We start from the raw sequence: 12,035 nt of genomic DNA on the forward strand, positions 1-12,035 counted from the left end.
TTTGGTGTCCATTGTTTACTTTTTCTCTTTTGTTGATGTCTTTTCTAGGTTTTTGGTATCTGGATTATTTGTTAACATTCCAAAACAAGTTAAGAAAGCCCTGGTGACTTACTTTTAATATTCCGAAGTTTTAATAAATCGAGGGATGTATTTTAACTAGTGAGTAGCTTCTAGGATATTACACACGCTTGTCACATGTGTGGGAACTTAACGTTCACTGATCACATTAGTCCACAGCAACTCAAAGACATCCCGAGGGATGGTTCCAGCCTGTTTACTGAGTACACTACAGTAACTAAGTTTTTAAAAAAGACTCAAGTTTCCTTCCTTTCCCACAGCAGCAAGGGGAAATTGGATCCGCTGCCACGTTGGACTTGAAAGTCTCTTGGGACCTGCAGAGCTCAGGCGCGGGGCCTGGCGGTCCGAGCCCAGCGGTCCTTTCCGAGCTTCGGGACGCGGGGAGGGCAGAGGGACTCCCGGGAGCTCGACCCCCCTCTCCGCTAGGGCGCGGCTCCTCCCCTCGGCCGGACTAGGGGCGGACGCGGGCGGCGGGGGGCGGGCGCTGCGGCCCGGGGCGCGCCGGGAGACCTTTCCACGTTTGCAACGCTGCTGCGGCGCACCCAGCCTTGCCCCTCGGCGCTCCAGTCCAGGCCGTGCGATGGCGTTCGGGGCCCGGGGCTGGCGGCCCCGGTCGCTGCTCCTGCTGCTGCTCTGGGTGACCGGGCAGGCGGCGCCCGTGGCGGGCCTGGGTGTGAGCTCGGAGCTTCAGATCGAGCGCCGCTTCGTGCCCGACGAGTGTCCGCGCACGGTGAGCAGCGGCGACTTCGTGCGCTACCACTACGTGGGAACTTTCCTCGATGGCCAGAAGTTCGACTCCAGGTACCCCGTGCCCCTTCACTCCCCAGGGCCCTCCGCCAGCCCTCCTCCTGCCCCTGGAGGTAGGCTGAGCGTCCCCTCCCGCTCGCGACTTCAGCGGTAGGTGGGACCTGGGGATTGGGGTCGGGACAATCCCTTCCTCCTTCTCTGACGGGTTCAGCGGCACATGCTTTCACACAGTCATGTAAAATGGCCACTCCAGGAGACCTCCAAGAGCGAGTGATGCCCGCCCGCTGCCCCCCCTGACGGTCCCTCACGACTGGCCCCTGAATTTCATCCCTTGAGTGTCTAGTGCGTGGTAGCACTGAGGTCTAGGAGGAGGAGGCAGTGGTTGGTATTCGCAGCCACAGTACTACACTGTTGAGGAACTAGACACCGGTCTGTTTTGTATACTATAAATATGCATGAGCTCATTTAAATATGTTTGGAATTCCAAGAAGAACCTTGCCGCCGCCTCCTCCTCCCCTCCTCCTCCTCCTCCTCCTCCTCCTCCTCCTCCTCCTCCTCCTCCTCCTCCTCCTCCTCCTCCTCCTCCTCCTCCTCCTTTTTTTCTTTTTTTCTTTTTTAAAACCAGCGAGGTAACCAAGACTCACCAGGCCTATGCAAACGGTGGACTCAGGCTATGGGAATTCAAATGCAGTTGCCTGTGTGTAACGTCTCGTGCCTTCCCCTTCCGGCTTCACAAAAACTGGGAGAGATGGCCTAGAGCTACCCTGTTGTGGACTTGCCTGCGTAACCTGTCTTCAAGTCTTGCGCTCACATCAGCCTCTTTTCTCTCCCAGGCTGCTGTTGCTAACCTTGGGCTGTGCCCTGGTGGTGAGGCACTCCACTAGGCAGGGAACTGTTCACTCTGCTGTGTGCCTGAGTGGGCTTATGAACATCCACAAGCAGCCACCCTTGTTTCTTTTTTTTTTTGAAATTGCAGGTAGTGAGTGTGTAAAAGCGATTTAGTTTGTTGGTACTGTGTGGCACAGAGCAAGTGCTTAGATATGGTCATCTTTACCGTTAGGTATTTTGGGGGGACACACGGGGAGATTGAACACAGGGCTTGGATATTCTAGGCAAGCTCTCCGTTACTGCCTTATAGCCCCAGACCTAGTAATACAGTGGTTTCCGTAGTTGCTTTTATACCCACCAGCTTTGTCGAGGTATTCGCATGGCATGCAGTTCTCCTAGAATGTCTAGTGCTGGTGAGGTAGCTCAATGGTTAAGGTACTTGCTGCCAAGGTTGATGACCTGAATTCACTTCCTGGGACTCACATAGTGGAAGGAGAGAAATGACACACGCAAGTTGTCCTCTGACCTCCACATGAATGTCATGCATGGTACAGCCTCCATAAATGAATAATGTGTTAAAAAAACACTGAAAAAATAGGTTATACACTTTGATGGGTTTTAATATAGTCATTGAGTGTTGTATAAACACCACAACTATCTAGTTCTAGAGTGTTTCTATCACTCAAGAAAAATGCTGGGCATCTCCCACCTTCCATCTCCTCCCCCGCATCCGAGCTCCCTGGAAGCTACTTCTCTGGACATTCATAGAAAATTGAGTTATACAATAATACAATACAATTTATGGTGTTCTGTGTCTGGCTTTTTTTCTACCTCCTATAATGTTTCCAAGTTTCACCCATGGTTAGCATGACAGAACTTTCCTCCATTTAGTGGACACACACACACACACACACACACACACACACATACACATCTTGTGTAGATGCAGCACATTTTGTCACTCAGTGGACATTTGTTTTATTTATAGTTTGTAGCCATTGTGAGTAATGATGTTGTGAACATTTATATATGAGATTTGTTTTGAACATATTTCTCATTTCTTTTGGATATATAAATACCTAGGAGTGGAATTATTGAATCACATGTAACTTGTGTTTAGTTTTTGAGGTCCAGTTGTTTTCCATAATGCACTGAACCGCCTGTCATTCTTTCCCTCTGTGTTCCTATTTCTTCATGTTCTTTTTAACATTTTTATTGTCTTTAAAAATGACATTTTCTGTGCATGGTGGTGCAAACAGCAGGCAGATTTCTGTGAGTTTGAGGCCATCCTGGTCTACATAGTGTGTTCCAGTCCAGGACAGCCAGAGCTGCACAGTAAAACCCTGTCACAAAACAAAACAAAACAAAACAAAACAAAACATAACAAAATAAAACAAAACAAAACATGCCACTGGGTGGCAGTGGTTCATGCCTTTAATCCCAGCACTTGGAAGGCAGAGCCAGGCAGATCTCTCTGAGTTTGAGGCCAGCCTGGTCTACAGAGCGAGATCCAGGACTGGACCAAAACTACACAGAGAAACCCTGTCTTGGAAAAAAAACAAACAAAACCAAATCCCCCAATCCCATTTATTTTCTTATTGTGCACACACACACACACACACACACACACACACACACACACACTCTCGAGTGTACATGCACATGCATGCCACAGTACAAGTGTGGAGGTCAGAGCTCAGCTTGCTGGTGTTGAGTCTCTTCTTTCACTGTGCACATCCTGGGGATGATGCACAGGTTGAACTCAGGGTGTTGGGCTTGCTGGCAATCTCTGTTCCTGACGGAGCTGTATTGCTGACCCATCATCTAGATTTTGATCCTCATTTCCCTAAAGATGTTGGGCATCTCTTCATGTGCTCATTGATTATTTGTGTGTCTTCTTTGATTTGTTCCTCTCATCATAAAATAGGGAATGATTTTGTTTTTCTTGAACTGAAGGTAATTAATAATTCCCATTAGAACAGGTTCCCCTCTCTGGGGGTGTGGCTGCCACTGTGAGGCAGTATAGGACAGTGGAAAGAACACCTTGGTACTACCATAGCATTTATGCCCTGTCTTCCCTCAGGAGGTCTAGTCTCTTATGGTTTTCTCTGATCCTGTCATTTAGCTTAATCAAGTAATTATGAAATGGTGAGCTAGGCACGGTGAGAATAGCCTGGCCTGCACTGTCTTACAAAAGGCCAGACCTAGTTTTACCCTGTGCCTTACATAGTTTAATTATTTTCACCTCAGAAGAATGCATCTGCCCTCACAAGATCTCATTACAGATGAAGAAAGTGAGGTGAAGAATGTCCAAATGACAATCCCTAGGCAATTAAGAACCAGGTGGTCCTGTGGGGATTTCAGTGCAGGCAGTTTATGACCATAATCTATGTTCTGTAGTCAGCCCATAAATGCAGTGGGAGGAAAGAGAGAAGCGATTGATTCACATAGAAGGGTTAGCTATATGTTGTGCATGTGCAAGAGGGAGGTGTCAGGATGGAGTCCCTAGACTGCAGGGGAAGACCTAAGGAACACTGAAATGTACTATCGCGGAGCTAGGGAGGAGGGTTTGGTGGGGGAGGGGGCATGGTGGTGGGTGTATGGTGTTGCAGAAATGAGGTCTGAGGAAGAATTGAAGGAAGAGTGGGGAAGTGACAGGCAGAAGCTAGAGGTGAAGATTTAAAAACAATTAAAAAGACTTTAAAAACTTTTAATTGGCATAGAATTCTGCATATTTATAGGAAACAATGTAATAGCCAGGACTGGTAGAATCTTGCTTTCTGGATATGGACCATGTGTGTCTAAGGTAGAAAGTCCGTGAAGACTGAGTCCTGGGCTCAGGGAGCACATTCTCCTTTCACAGGTGGCTGCCAATGGAAGACTGAACGGGAAGGGCCAGACACTGAGGAGCCGCTTCATTGTTTCCCCCTTGGGTCTTTCTTCCTTTGGAATTTGTGGAATGTTGGGATATGAGTTTGATAGTCTCTTTTTTAAAAAAGGTTTTTATTATTTTTAATTGTGTGTCTGTGTATGGATATGGGACACATGCAGGTGCCCTCAGAGGCCAGAGGTTTTGGATCCCCGAGAGAGCTGGAGTTACAGGCAGTAGTGAGCTGCCTGACGCGGCTGCTGGGAACCCAGCCTGTGTCTGCTTAAAGAGCACTGTGACGGTGTCCACTGAGCCATCCCTCTAGCCCTTAACTGTGGTAGTCTTACACAAAGTGTGTGTAGACAGGAGAAATCTACGAGTTTGGATTTTGCCTGCCTTGGGGGTTTTGCCAGAATAAAATGGCAACTGCTGGCCTGATGAGATGGCTCAGTGAGTAGAGAGGCTTGCTGCCATGCCTCATGACTCAACCCCCCCTCCCTCATAAGTAACTGTTAAAAAAGAAAAGAAAATGATGACTTGCATTCCGAGTAGAGTCATAAACGATCAAGTGTTTTTTGTGCCATGAGTTTTTTTTTTTTTTTCCCCTTTTTCTTTTTCTGCATATGGACATCCAGTCACCAAGATGACCAGACCTTCAGCCCTTGGCCATGGCTTTGGATGTGGCTTTGTTTAACCTCTGTGGGCTTGTGAACATGCTCCCACGTCCACTGTTGCAGATGATGTAGATGTAACCATCTTGTTAAATAAGAAACACAGAGTCAAATACAGAGTTAAAAGCCAAGAGGTCAGAGCAATAGCTGAGAGCTGAAAACCTTACCCTTCACTGCTACTCTGTCTTTCCTCTTTGCAAGAGATCTACTTCCTGTGTCCTGTCTTTTTTATAGACTTTCTGTTCTGCCTTCTCATTGGTTGTAAACCCAACCACATGACCTCCTCATCACTGCCTGTCTATACAGACCTCCAGGTCTTCTATGGTTGGTATTGAGATTAAAGCCGTGTGTCTCCATGCTGGCTGTATCCTTGAACACACAGAGATCTTCCTGTCATGTGATCTGGATTAAAGGTGTGTGCCACCACTGCCCAGCTTCTGCTATGGCTTGCTATTAGCTCTGAACCTCAGGCTACTTTATTAACATACAAATAAAATCACATTTCAGTACAAATAAAATATCACCATATTTCCCCTTTTCTATTTTAATAAAAAGAAAAAAAAGGAAAAAGTTATAACTAATATAAGAAAAACTATATACAAAAGTACAATGACTATATACCATATATACAAGCAATAAACACTTAAAAATGTCTTGTCCATTCATATTTATATTATATTCAGAGAAAATAATTCCATTACTATCCTATTTTGGTAAGTCCAAAATGTATCTGATTTGCCACGACCGCCTCGACCAGCAAGGAAGACGCAACACCAGGCTCTTCTTTCTGCAGTTTACTCAGGAACCTTGAACAATTTTCTGACTTCTGACCCCGGGGAAACCCTCTCACAGCCTTAAGTAATCACTGGGTAGCCAACCCTGATACACCACGTGGGCACTACCAATAGGTCCAGGTGCCCGTAAGCAAGCCAGATTCTCAGCCTTAGCCAATTAAGGAGTTATTTATCATAGAGAACGCTCACCATTGGGAAGGTGTAGAGGGGAAGCTGGCACCATCTTTAAGGTGCGGCTGCACGCAGCTCTCTACACTGATTCACTTTCTATCCTAACTTATATTACTAACAGAACTGTCTTATAATGTCTTTCAAATTTGTACACTTACAGGCAGATGGCAGCCTCCATCTGCTGGCGCTGTGGAGCTCCTGGTCAGCCTTCCCAAATTCATCTTAGGAGTGCCATAGCATTCCTAGGCATGAGAGTAAGGGGAACAGTACTTTCAGGAGCTCTGATTTCCTTCTGGGGCCAAAGTTGAATATGTTTTCATTTCCATTGCCCTGGCTCATTCACAGCCTTCAGGCCTAGCTGCATGTGCCCTCCCACTGATTCCTTGGTGGGTAGCTCAACTTGTACTGCTCTAGCTTCCAAACTAAATGCATCAAAGTAACCTGGAGAGATCACTACACCATTTCTGACTTGCTAGCTCTGGGGTTTGGGTCCAAGAAGAATTTGCATTGGTGACAAGTTCCCTACTGATCCAGCTGTCCTGAAGACAGGCCTTTGAGAACCCTGCCTCCGAAAGAGCCATAGATTTGATGGATCTCATTTGGCTGCATATTCATTCACTCACCCATTCATGTATTCATTAAACAAATACTTATTGGGAGCCTACTCTTCCGGGTACTGGAGATGTAGCAGTGTGAAGAAAACAGAACCCGACTTGATGAAGCTCACATTTCTAGTGGAAGGACACTAAGTTACTCTAAGTTACACAGCCGGACAAGTTGGTGAGAGCTGTAGAGACAGAGAGAGCAGTAGGAGGTCCTGAGGTGGGGATGTAGCACTAGGCACAGAAAGGTGTGATGACATTGGACATCCTGATGATAACTAATTTCTGGACTCCGAGGTACTGTCTCTGCCTCTTGTAAGTCAGTTGGCATGCAGAGAGTGCCGTGTGAGTGGCAGACATTCAGGCCTCTGCCAGTTCCAATGAGAAGGGATTTCTGTCTGCTGGGGAAGACCGGATGCTTGAGATAGGCCTTGAGAATTGATGGGATTTTATTTCTTCAATGTAGAGAGTGTCTTTAAGAGTGAAAGGGGTGCAGGCAAAGCCTAGGCATGAACAGTGCATGCCCAAGGAACAGAAAAAGGAAAGAAAAGCAGAGGAGAGAAAAGAAAAGCCCGGATAGTTGGACCAGGAGGCAGAAGACCCAGAGCTGGTCGGGTGTGGAGGAGCCATTCCATAGAAGCCCTGGTAGCTATTGGAGGTTTTTGTGTAGAGTATCCAGGAGGTCTTCAGTGGATGGATTATGAGTAGGGCACCCTAGCCTTGTTGCAGATTTATTTAGCATATTTATTCAATTTGGTTTCTAATGTTGGGATATAACAGAGAAAAGTACCGAAACCTATTCCAGAGCAGAGAGCAGAGAGAGTTATTGGAAGAATCTCTGATGACTTTCTCCAGATCCCCAAGGGACTGCATAGGAGGTCTCCTCAGAGGAGAGCCAGCTTTCCATGCTATACACACAACTAGCCAGACTCTATCTCAAGTTCAGATTCCTGGGAGACAATTTGGTTGGTTCCATTTGGGTGAGCTGTCTTCTGTATAGGCATTCAGTTATAAGTCTGTTGAAGTTGGGACTCAGGCACATCCCTTCGGTAAGCCCGGTCCTTAGAGAAGAGCCACCGAGCTGGGTAGCACCTGGGATGGCGTCGGGGTGGACTCGGAGAGAGAAATGATGAGCAACTAGTCAGGGCACACTCACAGGCAGGCAGAATTTAGACTGTGAATGTAGTGTGGCAAGAGCAGAGATGAGCAGCTGGTGAGGTATGAGCCTTGGGATTCCTTCTGACTTAGGGGAAAGTACTCTTCCTATGAGGGTCCCTAGAGGCTATTGGCAGGTTGACAAGACACCCCACCCTGGGAAGATTTATCGGCAGGATTTTTGATTCTTTCGGTGGGGCATTGCAAGTTACTCTAGATTCGTAAGAATGGTTTGACTTGGGTGTGTTTTTCTGACTGAGCCCTTGTTAAGAATTATCTATAGGAACCTAACATTTTAATTTGCAGTTGCTTAAGAGGAATACTCTGTTACAGGGACGTGACAGCTGGACTTTGCTTTGAAATGTTTTCTTTTAATATTTTAATGGGCTGGAGATCATCCCAGCTCCCGCCTGCTCACTCTTTGTTCCCTCTTCTTTTCCTTCATCACAACCTTCTTTCATTTTTCCATCTGGGCAGCAGACAGGTAGCTTGCCAGATCATTTACTGGTGTCTTAATCCTGCCAGGTCCCATTAGCTGCTAGTAGACGTGGCTGCTTGAGAGAAATGCTCTTGCACAAAGCATCTGGGAAGCCCAGCCACCTTTGGGAGTGTATGGTGTGGAGGGTGGGAGGCAGGGGAGTCAGACCTCCCGGGCCCCCCCTTGAGTCTGCAGCCAATTTCTAGTGCATCCATTTCTAGTGGAGGAATGTCACCAGGGGAGAGGGCCACTCACCCTGCAAGGAGGAGAGTCTTCGTCCCCTTTAGTAAGGGCTGCTATGTCAGGACCACAGTTGTCGTGTGAAGCAGATCCCAGGTGAGGCAGCCACCTTGAGTTGGCATGGGGGAAACTGAACTAACTTGGAGGCATCTAAGGTGGCTTCCATACTCAGGGCTGCTTTTTCTTGTGTATTTTCCACATGGCAGTCTTGGATATCCTTTTTGTGTGTGTGTGTGTTGTTTTGAGATAGAGATGGAAGGACTCCCTATGTCACCCCAGCTGGGCTCCAACTTGACATCTTCCTGCCTCAGTCTCTTAAGTATAGGGATTGGAAGTGTTTGCCACCATGTGTGTTCTGTTTATTTTTGAGACAGGATCTCTCACAGTGTTGTGGTGGTATTGTGTTCCCCAAAAATATTGTGCGCCGTAATAAACTTATCTGGGGTCAGAGAACAGAACAGCCACTAGATACAGAGGCCAGAAAATGGTGGCACACACACCTTTAATCCTAGCATTTCTAAGGCAGAGATCCATCTGGATTTCTGTGAGTTCAAGGCCACACTGGAAATAGCCAGGCATAGTGACTCACGCCTTTAATCCCAGGAAGTGAGCCTTTAATCCCAGGAAGTGATGGCAGAAAGGTATATAAGGTGTGAGGACCAGGAACTAGAGCTGGTTAAGCTTTTAGGCTTTTGACCACACAGTTTAGCTGAGAGGCCTCCAGTCTGAGGAAACATCAGCTGAAGAATTGACAAGGTGAGGTGGCTGTGGCTTGTTCTGCTCCTCTGATCTTTCAGCATTGACCCCAGTACCTGGCTCCAGGTTTGTTTTTATTAATAAGACCTGTTAAGATTTGTGCTAGGCAGTGTTGCCCAGGATTGGCTCAAATTCACGGGTTCAGCAGATCTTCCTGCCCCAGCCCCTGGAGCGGCTGGGACTGCTCTGCTAGCCTTGGTAGTCTTTGTTGAAAACATTGTTTTCCGTTTTGAGTTGTCCAAAGAATCTTAAACTAGAATTTGAAGCAAGCTGACTCTTTTCCTCTTAGCTGATGTGTATAACAGAACTGAGAGGAGAATTGTCTGCCTCCTCTGGGATGGCCGTTTTTCTTTTGTCTCTGGATCTGAGGTAAGAGTAATTTAAGCAAAGGATTGTCTAAGCATATGCCATTTAATTTTTTATTTTTATGTGCATGTGAATGTGCCCGAGTGTTTGTGCACCATGTACATGCTGGAGCCTGTGGAGGTCAGCAGAGGGTGTTGGGTCCCCTGGAACGAGCGTTACAAGGTAGTTGTGAATGGTTGTGTGGGTAGTGGGAACCGAACCCAAGTCTTCTGCTCTGCAAGCATAATGAATACTTGTAACCACTGAGCCTTCTTCTCTCCAGCCCCACCAATTTATTTAAAAAAAATTAATATAACAAATAATGTAGGCAGGGGGTGTAGTTCAGTGATAGGAATGTGAGGCCGTGGGGCAGAGGAAATGGCTCAATGGTTAAGAGCATTGCTGCTCTTCCAGAGGACCGGGGTTCTATTTTCAGAACCCACCATGGTGTCTCATAAGCCTCTGGAATTCCAGGTCCAGGGGATCTGATGTCCTCTTCTGACTTTCACAGACACCAGCGTACATGTGGTACACAGACATGCAGGCAAAACACTCATACACATTAGAAAAAAAATTAAAAGCACGTGAGACCATGGACTCAAATTCCAGGTACAACAAATAAACAATAGTGATGTATATGCACTGGTTAGGTATTTAACTTAGAGTTCTAGCTGCCCAGCTGCTAAGAATTGAGAAGGGGCTCTCAGGCAGGTGTGGTTCTTCTGCTGCCCTGCTCTAGCCTCTCTAGGGTGAGGAGGCCCACCAGACGGGCCTTTGGCCGTATCTTGGGTTACACACTCTTGGATCTGTGTCTTCTCATTTAGACCCACTCTGTTCTAGTTGCTTTCAAAGTTTTCAGAGTTTTATTGCCATCCCTGGCCTATTTTGGCCATTTTTACCATTCCTTCCGTCCCTTTGGAGGGAAGGCATGCGAGGCTTTATGGATTCCTTTTACTATTCGTTCTTTTACCTTTTTAAAAAGATTTTTAGATGATATGTATTCTCTTGGATATAGGCGTGTACTTGTAGGTACCCAGAGAGACCGGGTGTCAGACCCCCAGAACTGAAATTATGGCTGGTTGTGAACCACCCAGCGGGGTCCTGTGCAACAGCAGTATGAACTCTTTACCATGGAGTCATCTCTCTATCCCTCTTTTATTTATTTATATTAACAACTTCTTTGGAGGGAAGGCTTTGCTGTGTAGCTCAGGCTGGCTTGAATCCTCCCTACCTCAGTTTCCCCAGTGCTTGGATTCCGGGCATGCACCAGGCCACCCAGCTTGCCATTTGTTCCTTCAAATGTTCTTCCTTGCTGTTAAAAAAACCTATAATCAAAGGCACAGCCTGCTATTTACACTGTAAGAATAGAGACACCAAGTACTTATTTATGTTAAGTGATATGTTGCAAAATAATGAGTGCTTCTGTGTAGACAGTTTACTAAGTTGAGTATGACGGATTTTGCTTGCCTCCAGCAATAGTGTCCTGGCTGAAATCTACTGTTTCTTGTCCTTGTGCCCCCTCCCCCCCCACCACCTTTCTTTTTTGGGACGGGGTCTCAAACTTGCTGACCTTGACTTCTGATCCTCTTGCCTTCACTGCCTGAGTGTTAGGACACAGATCTGAGCCGTCAAGGGGTCGTGGTATTGGGGATTGAGCCCAGGGCTCTGTGTGTGCTAGACAAGCACTGTACTGCTGAATTAAGCCCCCTAGCTAGATATCCCCCTACTTTCTTAAATGTTAACTTCATTTTGCAGTTTCAGTCATTTATAGAAAACACCTCAGATCTTCTAGAGTCAGAGATAACTTTCTAGCACCATCCAGAGGTTTTTTTTTTTCTTTTCTTTTTTCTACCAATGAGAAACTTCATCTATGAAACCTAAAATTATTTTTATGTATGATGTCTCATGAAGTATAACCTGACATCCTCATATGCTTCTCTTTTCTAAGTGGTTCTAATCAAAATTATGAGTCTTACTAAAGTACAAAAAAAAAATCTAAATCTTGCTTAAAATACCTTACAGTGTTTTTAAAAATATAGAATATTTTTATCCTCGAAGTCTGCTGTTTCTTTTCTCCTTGAGCTTGTGGTTTTTAAAAATTTTATTACAATATGTTTTGATCATATTCACCCCCACAGCCCTTCCCAGACCTTCTCCCCTCCCCACCTAACTTTGGGTCTTCTTTCTTTTTCTGCATCAACACAAATTGGTGCTGCCCAAAGGTTCTTGGATGTGTGGTCTTCTACTGGGGATGGTAGACATACCACAGGCTAACCTCTTAGAGGAAACTGACCCTTCCTC

The 12,035-nt window shown here is 46.2% G+C and overlaps 1 protein-coding gene across 1 annotated transcript in view; it reads left to right on the forward strand.

Moving 5' to 3' along the window:
* Positions 1 to 514: 514 nt before the first annotated feature.
* The window catches only part of Fkbp9 (FKBP prolyl isomerase 9), a 50,608-nt gene continuing 39,087 nt past the window's right edge, over positions 515 to 12,035 (forward strand). Inside the window, exon 1 of the mRNA XM_036182076.1 lies at positions 515 to 879. Coding sequence (XP_036037969.1) covers positions 659 to 879 — 221 coding nt within the window. The 5' untranslated portion in view covers positions 515 to 658. The remainder of the gene's footprint in view (positions 880 to 12,035) is intronic.

The sequence above is a fragment of the Onychomys torridus genome, chromosome 3, assembly GCF_903995425.1.
Source record: "Onychomys torridus chromosome 3, mOncTor1.1, whole genome shotgun sequence".
NCBI classification, from domain to species: domain Eukaryota; kingdom Metazoa; phylum Chordata; class Mammalia; order Rodentia; family Cricetidae; genus Onychomys; species Onychomys torridus.